The sequence below is a fragment of the Balaenoptera borealis genome, assembly GCF_965194805.1.
Source record: "Balaenoptera borealis genome assembly, chromosome: 3".
Taxonomy (NCBI): domain Eukaryota; kingdom Metazoa; phylum Chordata; class Mammalia; order Artiodactyla; family Balaenopteridae; genus Balaenoptera; species Balaenoptera borealis.
Genome location: NC_138866.1, coordinates 171,887,877 through 171,900,469, shown reverse-complemented (window position 1 = coordinate 171,900,469; position 12,593 = coordinate 171,887,877). Strand labels below are relative to the sequence as shown.

The following is a 12,593-nucleotide window of genomic DNA, read 5'->3' as shown; positions in this document are numbered from 1 at the left end:
ATTGATCTTATACCTAGTGATTTTGTTGAACTCTTATTAGTTCTAGTATTTGTGTATGTGTGTGTCTGTGTGTATTCCTTAGGATTTTCTACATATAAGATCACGTCATATTTTGGATTTAAAATGTATAAGCCTTTAGAAAATGTGCCTTATATTTGGTTATTTATGGCTGTGAGTGAAATAAAATTGTTCTTACAACTTCATTCTGTGAATTGTACAGAAATTACATGGGGTCAACAAACCCTTTTATTTACCTAATTCAGGAAATCAAGTAATGTGTTACTTTGAAATAACGAATAAGAGATTATGAATTTTGCTAAATGTCACAGCATTTAGTAGCTAGTGCTTATCCTTAGACATATATAATACATGATGATGTGAGGGAAGGAGTCATGGGCTATCTGTTTAGGGCAACTTGAATTTGAGCCTGGTTTTCCTATGAACTAGCATAGCATCTACAGTTCTACATTCACTAATTTTTCTGATATTTCTAAGAACTGACTTTAGCCACACTGATCAAAGCTATTGTAAAAACCACAGTAAGTGACTAGCATACTATTTTTTTTTTTTACCTCAACAACACACATAAGCGTAGTAATTAACAAAATAAAATTGTCAATTCTAGGCAAACACTTGGTGCCACTTCACTTGTTTTTCACAGAAAATGAAGGGAGTAACAAAAAATTATTCACTGTTGCTTTCCTTAATGAATGATCTCTAATGAAAACTGCTTAAAATGAAAAATGTTTCTTATTCAAAAGTTAATTTTATTCTGAAAGCATTCTGACCCAAAGAGCTATAGTTATTTAAATGAGGGGGGCACATAGGAATAAATCTTCATGACCTTGTGTTAGGCAAAGTCTTCTCAGATATAGCTCCAAAAGCACAAGCAGCAAAAGAAGAAAAATAGACTGAACTTCATTAAAACTTTTTTTTAAATGTGCTCTAAACAATACCATCAATAAAGTGATAAGACAATCCACAGAATGGGAGAAAATATTTGTAAATCATACATCTGATAAGGATTTGTATCCAGAAATATATAAAGAACCCTTACAACTCAATAATAAAAAGATAAATAGCCCAATTTAAAAATGGGCAAAGGCTCTGATTAGACATTTCTCCAAAGACGATATACAAATGGCCAATAAGCACATGAAAAGATTTTCAGCATCATTAGCCATCAAGGAAATGCAAATCTAAACAAGAATGTGATACCAATTCACACCCACTAGGATGGCTATAATAAAAAACAAAGACAATAACAAGTGATGGCAAAGATGTGGAAAAATTAGAACCCTCATACATGGCTGGTGGGAATGTAAAATGGTACAGTCACATTGGAAAACAGTTCGGCAGTTCCTCAAAATGTCAAAAAGAGTTATCATATGACCTAGCAAATTCCATTCCTAGGTACATACCCAAGAGAAATGAAAACGTACGTCCACACAAAACTTGCACAATAATGTTCACAGCAGCATTATTTATAACAAAGAGTAGAAATAACCCAATGTCTAAGCAGTGAGCAGAAAAATAAAATGTGGTATATCAATACAATGGAATATTATTTGGCAATTAAAAGGAACAAAATATTGATATATGCTAGGACATGGATGAACCTTGAAACTTTAAGTGAGAGAAGCCAGGCACAAAAGGCCACATATATTGTATGGTTCCATTTAAATGAAATGTCCAGAAGAGCAAATCCCCAAAGACAGATAGTAAATTAATGGTTGCCTGGGGCTAAACAGGAAGGATATGGAGTGACTGCTAATGGGAGAATGAAAATGTTGTAAAATTAGACTGTGGTGATGTTTGCACCTGTGAAAATACTAAAACCATTGAATTGTATAGTTTAAATGGGTAAATTATATGGTATATGAGTTATATTTCAATAAAGCTGCTAAAAATAAAGGGGAACAACCAAGACAATAAGAATACAATAACTAAATCAAATAATTATCTTAGAAATAGTTTTATAACTATTTGAATAGTTTTATAACCATTCAAATGCCAAACTAAGATGATACATTGCGATATGATACCTCTGAATCAAAACAAATGAAAATGTAGTTGCCTGAATATTATCAAAATATATGTAGGTAAGCTGATTATATAAAAGATTTTTTTTTTCAGTTTTTATAAGGTATTTGAAATTACATAGGTGTATAGACAGTAAGGCTATGTGAAAATGTGCAAGAAATTCCAAGGGGCTGCTCCTTGGCTCTCTCTCATGGATCAGAACCAATTAGAGAATGCTTACAGAAGCTGACATGCCTTGGAGACAAAATGAACTTCAACATGGCCTTATAATTTGAAAGCTGCTACAGAGTAACAAATGAGAAACACCATTAGACAGTTCCTAAAGCTCTTGGATACATTTTCCCTACTGAGATAGTGTCACATCAAACAGATTTGGACTTTCACTCTAAAGCCTTTAAAACAACAACTGATAGAATCCAAGAGACCTTGGGGAAGAAAAAAAAAGGAATGATTAAGTCCCTACAATAAGAAAATATCTGGATGGATTTAAAGCCTTGGAAAGATTGTTGACAGGATAATGATTGATAAATCACTTTTAATTTAATACCCACTGTATTTCCTCAAAGTAAATATTATATTAAATAAAGGCAGAAGGAACCTTCTATTAGTAAACCTAAATGTTTTAATAAAACCACCATTATTAAACTAATACAAGATAAAAATTATCTGACTTCAAAAAGTAGTTACCAAACTTATTTTACTCTGGTGATATTTATACAATATAATATCATAATAACTCATTAAAAAACAAGTTATATAAACTTGGTAGCATGTAAATAGTATATAGTGCTCCCTCAGAGACTATTTACAAGGGTTTCTCAAACTATAACTACTATTGACTCCACTATTAATTATTCATGTTGTAGCTGATGTATTCTTTTATTTCCCTGGATTACTAGAGGTAAGGGTGGGAAGGATGAGAAGTGAGGAGGAGGGGGGCTTCCCTGGTGGCGCAGTGGTTGAGAATCTGCCTGCCAATGCAGGGCACACGGGTTCGAGCCCTGGTCTGGGAAGATCCCACATGCCGCGGAGCGGCTGGGCCTGTGAGCCACAATTGCTGAGCCTGCGCGTCTGGAGCCTGTGCTCCGCAACAAGAGAGGCCGCGATAGTGAGAGGCCCACGCACCGCGATGAAGAGTGGCCCCCGCTTGCCGCAACTAGAGAAAGCCCTCGCACAGAAACGAAGACCCAACACAGCCGTAAATAAATAAATAAATAAATAAATAAATAAGGTCATTAAAAAAAAATTTAAAAATTAAAAAAAAAAAGAAGTGAGGAGGAGGGAGGAGGGAAGAGGAGGAAGTGGGGAAGGGGAGAGGGAAGAGGGAGGAAGAAAGACAATTATGATAAAGGGTTAAAGAAATATGCCACAAAAAGAGAACTACATACATAGGTTAAAATTATATGTAGGGCTTCTGTGGTGGCGCAGTGGTTAAGAATCCACCTGCTAATGCAGGGGACACGGGTTCAAGCCCTGGTCCGGGAAGATCCCATATGCCGTGGAGCAACTAAGCCCGTGGGCCACAAGTACTGAGCCTGTGCTCTAGAGCCCATGAGCCACAACTATTGAGCCCTCACACCACAACTACTGAAGCCCATGCGCCTAGAGCCCATGCTCCACAACAAAGAGAAGCCACCATAGTGAGAAGCCCACCCACCACAATGAAGAGTAGCCCCCACTCACCGCAACTAGAGAAAGCCTGCGCACAGCAACGAAGACCCAACGCAACCAAAAATAAAATAAATACATTTAAAAAAAATAAAATAAAATTATATGTATGTAAATCAGATGTAGTTGGACAATTCAAAACTGGAAATGGAGTTGTGGTTTCTCACCAGAAAGTCAAAGAATCACACAATTGTTAAACAGGAAAAGACCTTCTTAGCACATTGTCAATCTTACTCTCTACCAAGCATTGCCAAGGAATGGAGTCAACATTGGAGACAAGTAAGGGAAAAGCCCTAAATCTATTAAATCATTGCTTTGATCTAGAAAGTCTTATAAAAATGAAAAAATTGTTAATCTTAGAAATCAACTTCTCCCAATGAATCTGTAGAGAAAAAAACATGTAAACATAACCAAATCAATATAAACTCACTTCTATAAAATTTATAAACCAAATAAATGACTCACTACATCGCTTTCAGAGTCTCTCAACTGTAAGTTCAAGCAGACTTCCTGCCTCGTTATACCATCTAAAGTTGTTCCAGCAAATGTGTTTTCCTATTTGTTACTTTAGCGTTTTAATTAAAATTTAAAAGTAATTTAATTTACTGTTATTTTGAATTATTGTCTTTTCTGTGTACTTCCCTCAACCCAAGTCAATTCTGAAAGCTGCTTTCAAAAAGTTACATGTTTTCCTAATAGGGAGTATGCTGGGAAACATTTTTCTTTCTTTGAAATTCTAAAATTATTTTACAAACCCATCCTACTTTATATTCATGTTTTATGAATCATTTCAGTAGCTAGTAACATTTTTTTTTAGAAATCTTGATTTTTTTTTAAATGCATGATTTAAAAATGTTTAGTGAATCTTACAGTCATTTTTCCTTTAAGGAACAAATATAAGACATAATTAAAAGATCAGGCAGACTTGGAGTTAGGAGAGGTAGCTCATGTTTCAGGAATACCTTGGGAAAGCAGCTTAAATTTCTTTAGACTCAATTTTTTAACGTAAAATGGACTAAAGTACTCTCTGGCCAATTCCACCTCCAAAATCCTATTATTCAATAACCTATTTCATAAGAAAAGTCAATAGAAATGTAGAAGGCAACAACCAGACATTCATTTTACAAACAACTTTGTACCTATAGAGAACTTTCTTTAAAATATATCACTGATTTTTAGAGACAATCGTAACTCATTTTCAAAGAGTCACCTCACTTCTTCTGATAAATTTATCTCTTGACTCAGAAAAGCGATATTGTCCATGATGAAAATTAAAACATTTTAAATTACACATTTTAAAGAATGAGTCAAAATCTAACAAACCTTCATTAAAACAGTCAAGGATTAAGCACTTACTTTCACTTGAAGATCCTCAGAACTTTCGGTCGCCATGTACAAAGAAAGCAGGACAGGCAAAGTGTTTGTGACCGCGACAGCCCGTGCGTGCTCTGGAGTGTGCCTCCCGATCTGTCCCAAGGCCCAGGCAGCAGCAGCCTTAATATGATCTTCTGGCTCTTCTGACAAGCAGACTGACAGCTGGGGCACACCCTGCAGCGTTGATCAGAAGAGCAAGAGTTATGAATCCAGAGCAGGATTAAAGCGTCTTCCCTGTCTCTCAAACATTAGAAGGAATCATTTTGGTCTTGATCCTTTTCTTAAACGGTTCAATAAATGAGCACTTCACAGGGGCTGTCATTTTTCAAGTCAATAAAATGACTAGAACTAATTTACCTTAATTATCTGTAACAATCCAACTAAACTAAATATCTCTGCTAGCGTTTACTCCCCAAACAGAGGCGTTTAACCAAAAAACAGATGCCACAGACTAGTATTTAGGCAAAACCAGATTCCACTGTGACAAATTAAAAATGCGTAGGATTTTAAAACCTTTTGCTTGAGGGGAGGCCGGCTGGGGCCGGCGCACACATCCCAGACGCAGCCGGGCCGGTGACTCGGCTGCAGGTGGCGCCCCAGAGTCCAGGGAAGCGGCGGGGGGCGCAGGACGCAATCCGAGGTCGCCCCCGGGGCAAAGAATTTCCAGATCTGATCAGGGAGCTGGACTCCTCTGTGTCACCACTTAGAACACACATCCTTTCTTTGTTACCAATATCATTGATCATCAACCACCCCAGACATCTGCATGTGTGACTTTAAAAAGCCAATGCAGCAGCATTTTGGTTGAAGGATGAGACCTTCAAGATGGCAGAAGAGTAAGACGTGGAGATCACCTTCCTCCCCACAAATACATCAGAAATACATCTACATGTGGAACAACTCCTACAGAACACCTACTGAACGCTGGCAGAAGACCTCAGACCTCCCAAAAGGCAAGAAACTCCCCACATACCTGGGTAGGGCAAAAGAAAAAAGAAAAAACAGACACAAAAGAATAGGGACAGGACCTGCACCTCAGGGAGGGAGCTGGGAAGGAGGAAAAGTTTCCACACACTAGGAAGCCCCTTTACTGGTGGAGACGGGGTAGGGGTGGGGGTGGGGAAGCTTGGGAGCCACGGAGGAGAGCGCAGCAACAGGGGTGCGGAGGGCAAAGTGGAGAGATTCCCGCACGGAGGATCGGTGCCGACCAGCACTCACCAGCCTGAGAGGCTTGTCTGCTCACCGCCAGGGCAGGTCGGGCGCTGGGAGCTGAGGCTCAGGCTTTGGAGGTCAGATCCCAGGGAAAGGACTGGGGTTGGCGGCGTGAACACAGCCTGAAGGGGCTAGTACGCCACAGCTAGCCGGGAGGGAGTCCGGGAAAAGGTCTGGAGCTGCCAAAGAGGCAAGAGACCATTGTTTCGGGTGCGCAAGGAGAGGGGGTTCAGAGCGCTGCTTAAAGGAGCTCCAGAGACGGGCGCGAGCTGCGGCTGTCAGCACGGACCCCAGAGACGGGCATGAGACGCTAAGGCTGCTGCTGCCGCCACCAAGAAGCCTGTGTGCGAGCACAGGTCACTCTCCACACCGCCCCTCCTGGGAGCCTGTGCAGCCCGCCACGGCCAGGGTCCCGTGATCCAGGAACAACTTCCCCGGGAGAACGCACGGCGCCCCTCAGGCTGGTGCAACGTCACGCAGGCCTCTGCCGCCGCAGGCTCGCCCCGCATTCCGTACCCCTCCCTCCCCCCGGCCTGAGTGAGCCAGAGCCCCCTAATCAGCTGCTCCTTTAACCCCGTCCTGTCTGAGCAAAGAACAGACGCCCTCAGGCGACCTACACGCAGAGGGGGGTCCAAGTGCAAAGCTGAACCCCAGGAGCTGTGCGAACAAAGAAGAGAAAGGGAAATTTCTCCCAGCAGCCTCAGAAGCAGCGGATTAAAGCTCCACAATCAACTTGACGTACCCTGCATCTGTGGAATACCTGAATAGACAACGAATCGTCCCAAATTGAGGCAGTGGACTTTGGGAGCAATGATATATATATTTTTTTCCTTCTCCTCTTTTTGTGAGTGTGTATGTGTATGCTTCTTTGTGTGATTTTGTCTGTATAGCTTTGTTTTTACTATTTGTCCTAGGGTTCTGTCTGTTTTTGTTTCTTTGTTTTTAAGTATAGTTTTTAGTGCTTCTTATCATTGGTGGATTTGTTTTTCGCTTCAGTTGCTCTCTTCTTTCTTTTTTTTTATTACTTTTTAATTTTTTTATTTTTAATAATTATTTTTTATTTTAATAACTTTATTTTATTCCCTCCCTCCCTCTCTCTCTCTCTCTCTTTCTTTCTTTCTTTCTCCCTTTTCTTCTGAGCCGTGTGGCTGACAGGGTCTTGGTCCTCTGGCCAGGTGTCAGGCCTGTGCCTCTGAGGTGGGAAAGCCGAGTTCAGGACACTGGTCCACCAGAGACCTCCCAGCTCCACATAATATCAAACGGCGAAAGCTCCCCCAGAGATCTCCATCTCAACGCTAAGACCCAGTCCCACTCAATGACCAGCAAGCTACAGTGCTAGACACCCTATGCCAAACAACTAGCAAGACAGGAACACAACCCCACCCATTAGCAGAGAGCCTGCCTAAAATCATAATAAGGTCACAGACACCCCAAAACACACCACCAGACACAGTCCTGCCCACCAGAAAGACAAGATCCAGCCTCATCCACCAGAACACAGGCACTAGTCCCCTCCACCAGGAAGCCTGCACAGCCCACTGAACCAACCTTAACCACTGGGGGCAGACGCCAAAAACAATGGGAACTACGAACCTGCAGGCTGCAAAAAGGAGACCTCAAACACAGTAAGTTAAGCAAAATGAGAAGACAGAGAAACACACAGCAGATGAAGGAGCAAGGTAAAAACCCACCAGACCAAACAAATGAAGAGGAAATAGGCAGTCTACCTGAAAAAGGATTCAGAGTACTGATACTAAAGATGATCCAAAATCTTGAAATAAAATGGAGAAAATACAAGAAATGTTTAACAAGGACCTAGAAGAACTAAAGAGCAAACAAACAATGATGAACAACACAATAAGTGAAATTAAAAATTCTCTAGAAGGAATCAATAGCAGAATAACTGAGGCAGAAGAACAGATAAGTGACCTGGAAGATAAAATACTGGACATAATTACCGCAGAGCAGAATAAAGAAAAAAGAATGAAAAGAATTGAGGAGAGTTTCAGAGACCTCTGGGACAATATTAAATGCACCAACACATGAATTATAGGGGTCCCAGAAGAAGGGGAGAAAAAGAAAGGGACTGAGAAAATAATTGAAGAGATTAGAGTCGAAAACTTCCCTAATATGGGAAAGGAAATAGTCAATCAAGTCCAGGCAGCGCAGAGAGTCCCATACAGGCTAAATCCAAGGAGAAACACGCCAAGACACATACTAATCAAACTATCAAAGATAAAATACAAAGAAAAAATATTAAAAGCAGCAAGGGAAAAACAACAAATAACATACAAAGGAATCCCCATAAGGTTAACAGCTGATCTTTCAGCAGAAACTCTGCAAGCCACAAGGGAGTGGCAGGACATATTTAAAGTGATGAAAGGGAAAAACCTACAACCAAGATTCGTCTACCCAGCAAGGATCTCATTCAGATTCGGCGGAAAATTAAAAGCTTTACAGACAAGCAAAAGCTAAGAGAATTCAGCACCACTAAAGCAGCTTTACAACAAATGCTAAAGGAACTTCTCTAGGCAGGAAACAGAAGAGAAGGAAAAGACCTACAATAACAAACCCAAAACAATTAAGAAAATGGTAATAGGAACATACATATCGATAATTACCTTAAATGTAAATGGATTAAATGCTCCCACCGAGACATAGACTGGCTGAATGGATACAAAAACAAGACCCGTATATATGCTGTCTACATGAGACCCACTTCAGACCTAGTGACACATACAGACTGAAAGTGAGGGGATGGAAAAAGGTATTCCATGCAAATGGAAATCAAAAGATAGCTGAAGTAGCAATTCTCATATCAGACAAAATAGACTTTAAAATAAAGACTATTACAACAGACAAAGAAGGACACTCCCTAATGATCAAAGGACCAATCCAAGAAGAAGATATAACAATTGTAAATATTTATGCATCCAACATATGAGCACCTCAATACATACGGCAAGTGCTAACAGTCATAAATGGGGAAATCGACAGTAACACAATCATAGTAGGGCACTTTAAGACCCCACTTTCACCAAAGGACATATCATCCAAAATGAAAATAAATAAGGAAACACAAGCTTTAAATGATACATTAAACAAGATGGACTTAATATTTATAGGACATTCCATCCAAAAACAACAGAATACACTTTCTTCTCAAGTGCTCATGGAACGTTCTCCAGGATAGATCATACCTTGGGTCACAATCAAGCCTTGGTAAATTTAAGAAAATTTAAATCGTATCAAGTATCTTTTCTGACCACAATGCTATGAGACTAGATATCAATTACAGGAAAAAGTCTGTAAAAAAGACAAACACATGGAGGCTAAACAATACACTACTAAACAACCAAGAGATCACTGAAGAAATCAAAGAGGAAAAAATACCTAGAAACACGTGACAATGAAAACACAATGACCTAAAACCTATGGGATGCAGCAAAAGCAGTTCTAAGAGGGAAGTTTATAGCAATACAATCCTACCTCAAGAAACAAGAAGCATCTCAAATAAACAACCTAACCTTACCCTAAAGCAATTAGAGAAAGAAGAACAAAAAAAAAACCCCAAAGCTAGCAGAAGGAAAGAAATCATAAAGATCAGATCAGAAATAAATGAAAAAGAAATGAAGGAAATGATAGCAAAGATCACTAAAACTAAAAGCTGGTTCTTTGAGGAGATAAACAAAATTGATAAACCATTAGCCAGACTCATCAAGAAAAAAAGGGAGAAGACTCAAATCAATAGAATTAGAAATGAAAAAGGAGAAGTAACCACTGACACTGCAGAAATAAAATGATCATGAGAGATTACTACAAGCAACTCTATGCCAATAAAATGGACAACCTGGAAGAAATGGACAAATTCTTAGAAAAGCACAACCTCCTGAGATTGAACCAGGAAGAAATAGAAAATATAAACAGACCAATCACAAGCACTGAAAGTGAGACTGTGACTAAAAATCTTCCAACAAACGAAAGCCCAGGACCAGATGGCTTCACAAGAGAATTCCATCAAACATTTAGAGAAGAGCTAACACCTATCCTTCTCAAACTCTTCCAAAATATAGCAGAGGGAGGAACACTCCCAAACTCATTCTACGAGGCCACCATCACCCTGATACCAAAACCAGACAATGATGTCACAAAGAAAGAAAACTACAGGCCAACATCACTGATGAACATAGATGCAAAAATCCAACAAAATACTAGCAAACAGAATCCAACAGCACATTAAAAGGTTCATACACCATGATCAAGTGGGGTTTATCCCAGGAATACATGGATTCTTCAATATATGCAAATCAAACAATGTGATAATGCCATATTAACAAATTGAAGGGTAAAAACCATATGATCATCTCAACAGATGCAGAAAAAGCTTAGGACAAAATTCAACACCAATTTATAATAAAAACCCTCCAGAAAGTAGGCATAGAGGGAACTTACCTCAACATAATAAAGGCCATATATGACAAACCCACAGCCAACATCATTCTCAATGGTGAAAAACTGAAACCATTTCCACTAAGATCAGGAACAAGACAAGGTTGCCCACTCTCACTGCTATTATTCAACACAGTTCTGGAAGTTTTAGCCACAGCACTCAGAGAAGAAAAAGAAATAAAAGGAATCCAAATAGGAAAAGAAGTAAAACTGTCACTGTTTGCAGATGACATGATACTATACATAGAGAATCCTAAAGACTCTACCAGAAAACTGCTAGAGCTAATCAATGAATTTGGCAAAGTAGCAGCATACAATATTAATGAACAGAAATCTCTTGCATTCCTATACACTAATGATGAAAAATCTGAAAGAAATTAAGGAAACACTCCCATTTACCATCGCAACAAAAAGAATAAAATACCTAGGAATAAACCTACCTAAGGAGACAAAAGACCTGTATGCAGAAAACTATAAGACACTGATGAAAGAAATTAAAGACGATACAAAGAGATGGAGAGATAAACCATGTTCCTGGATTGGAGGAATCAACATTGTGAAAATGACTATACTACCCAAAGCAATCTACAGATGCAATGCAATCTCTATCAAAGTATCAATGGCATTTTTCACAGAACTAGAACAAAAAATTTCACTATTTGTATGGAAACACAAAAGACCCTGAACAGCCAAAGCAATCTTGAGAAAGAAAAATGGAGCTGGAGGAATCAGGCTCCTGAACTTCAGACTAAACTACAAAGCTACAGTAATCAAGACAGTATGGTACTGGCACAAAAACAGAAATATAGATCAATGGAACAGGATAGAAAGCCAAGAGATAAACCCAGGCACATATGGTCACCTTACCTTTGATAAAGGAGGCAAGAATATACAGTGGAGAAAAGACAGCCTCTTCAATAACTGGTGCTGGGAAAACTGGCCAGCTACATGTAAAAGAATGAAATTAGAGCACTCCCTAACACCATACACAAAAATAAACTCAAAATGGATTAAAGACCTAAATGTAAGGCCAGACACTATAAAACTCTTAGAGGAAAACATAGGCAGAACATTCTGTGACATAAATCACAGCAAGATCCTTTTTGACCCAGCTCCTAGAGAAGTGGAAATAAAAACAAACAAATGGGACCTAATGAAACTTAAAAGCTTTTGCACAGCAAAGGAAACCATAAACAAGATGAAAAGACAGCCCTCAGAATGGGAGAAAATATTTGCAAATGAAGCAACTGACAAAGGATTAATCTCCAAAATTTACAAGCAGCTCATGCAGCTCAATATCAAAAAAAACAAACAATCCAATCCAAAAATGGGCAGAAGACCTAAATAGACATTTCTCCAAAGAAGATATACAGATTGCCAACAAACACATGAAAGAATGCTCAACATCACTAATCATTAGAGAAATGCAAATCAAAACTACAATGAGGTATCACCTCACACCGGTCAGAATGGCCATCATCAAAAAATGTACAAACAATAAATACTGGAGAGGGTGTGGAGAAAAGGGAACCCTCTTGCACTGTTGGTGGGAATGTAAATTGATACAGCCACTGTGGAGAACAGTATGGAGGCTTCTTTAAAAACTAAAAATAGAATTACCATATGACCCAGCAATCCCACTACTGGGCATATACCCTGAGAAAACCATAATTCAAAAAGAGTCATGTACCACAATGTTCATTGCAGCTCTATTTACAATAGCCAGGACATGGAAGCAACCTAAGGGTCCATCGACCGATGAATGGATAAAGAAGATGTGGCACATATATACAATGGAATATTACTCAGCCATAAAAAGAAACAAAATTGAGTTATTTGTAATGAGG

At 39.1% G+C, this 12,593-nt stretch overlaps 1 protein-coding gene across 3 annotated transcripts in view; it reads right to left on the bottom strand.

Annotated features, from left to right (window-relative positions):
• The window catches only part of SPAG6 (sperm associated antigen 6), an 82,460-nt gene that overhangs the window by 28,657 nt on the left and 41,210 nt on the right, over window positions 1–12,593 (bottom strand). For all 3 annotated transcript variants that reach the window (XM_082385585.1, XM_082385586.1, XM_082385584.1), the window contains one exon: window positions 5,068–5,259. In XM_082385585.1, the coding sequence (XP_082241711.1) occupies window positions 5,068–5,259 (192 nt within the window). The remainder of the gene's footprint in view (window positions 1–5,067; window positions 5,260–12,593) is intronic.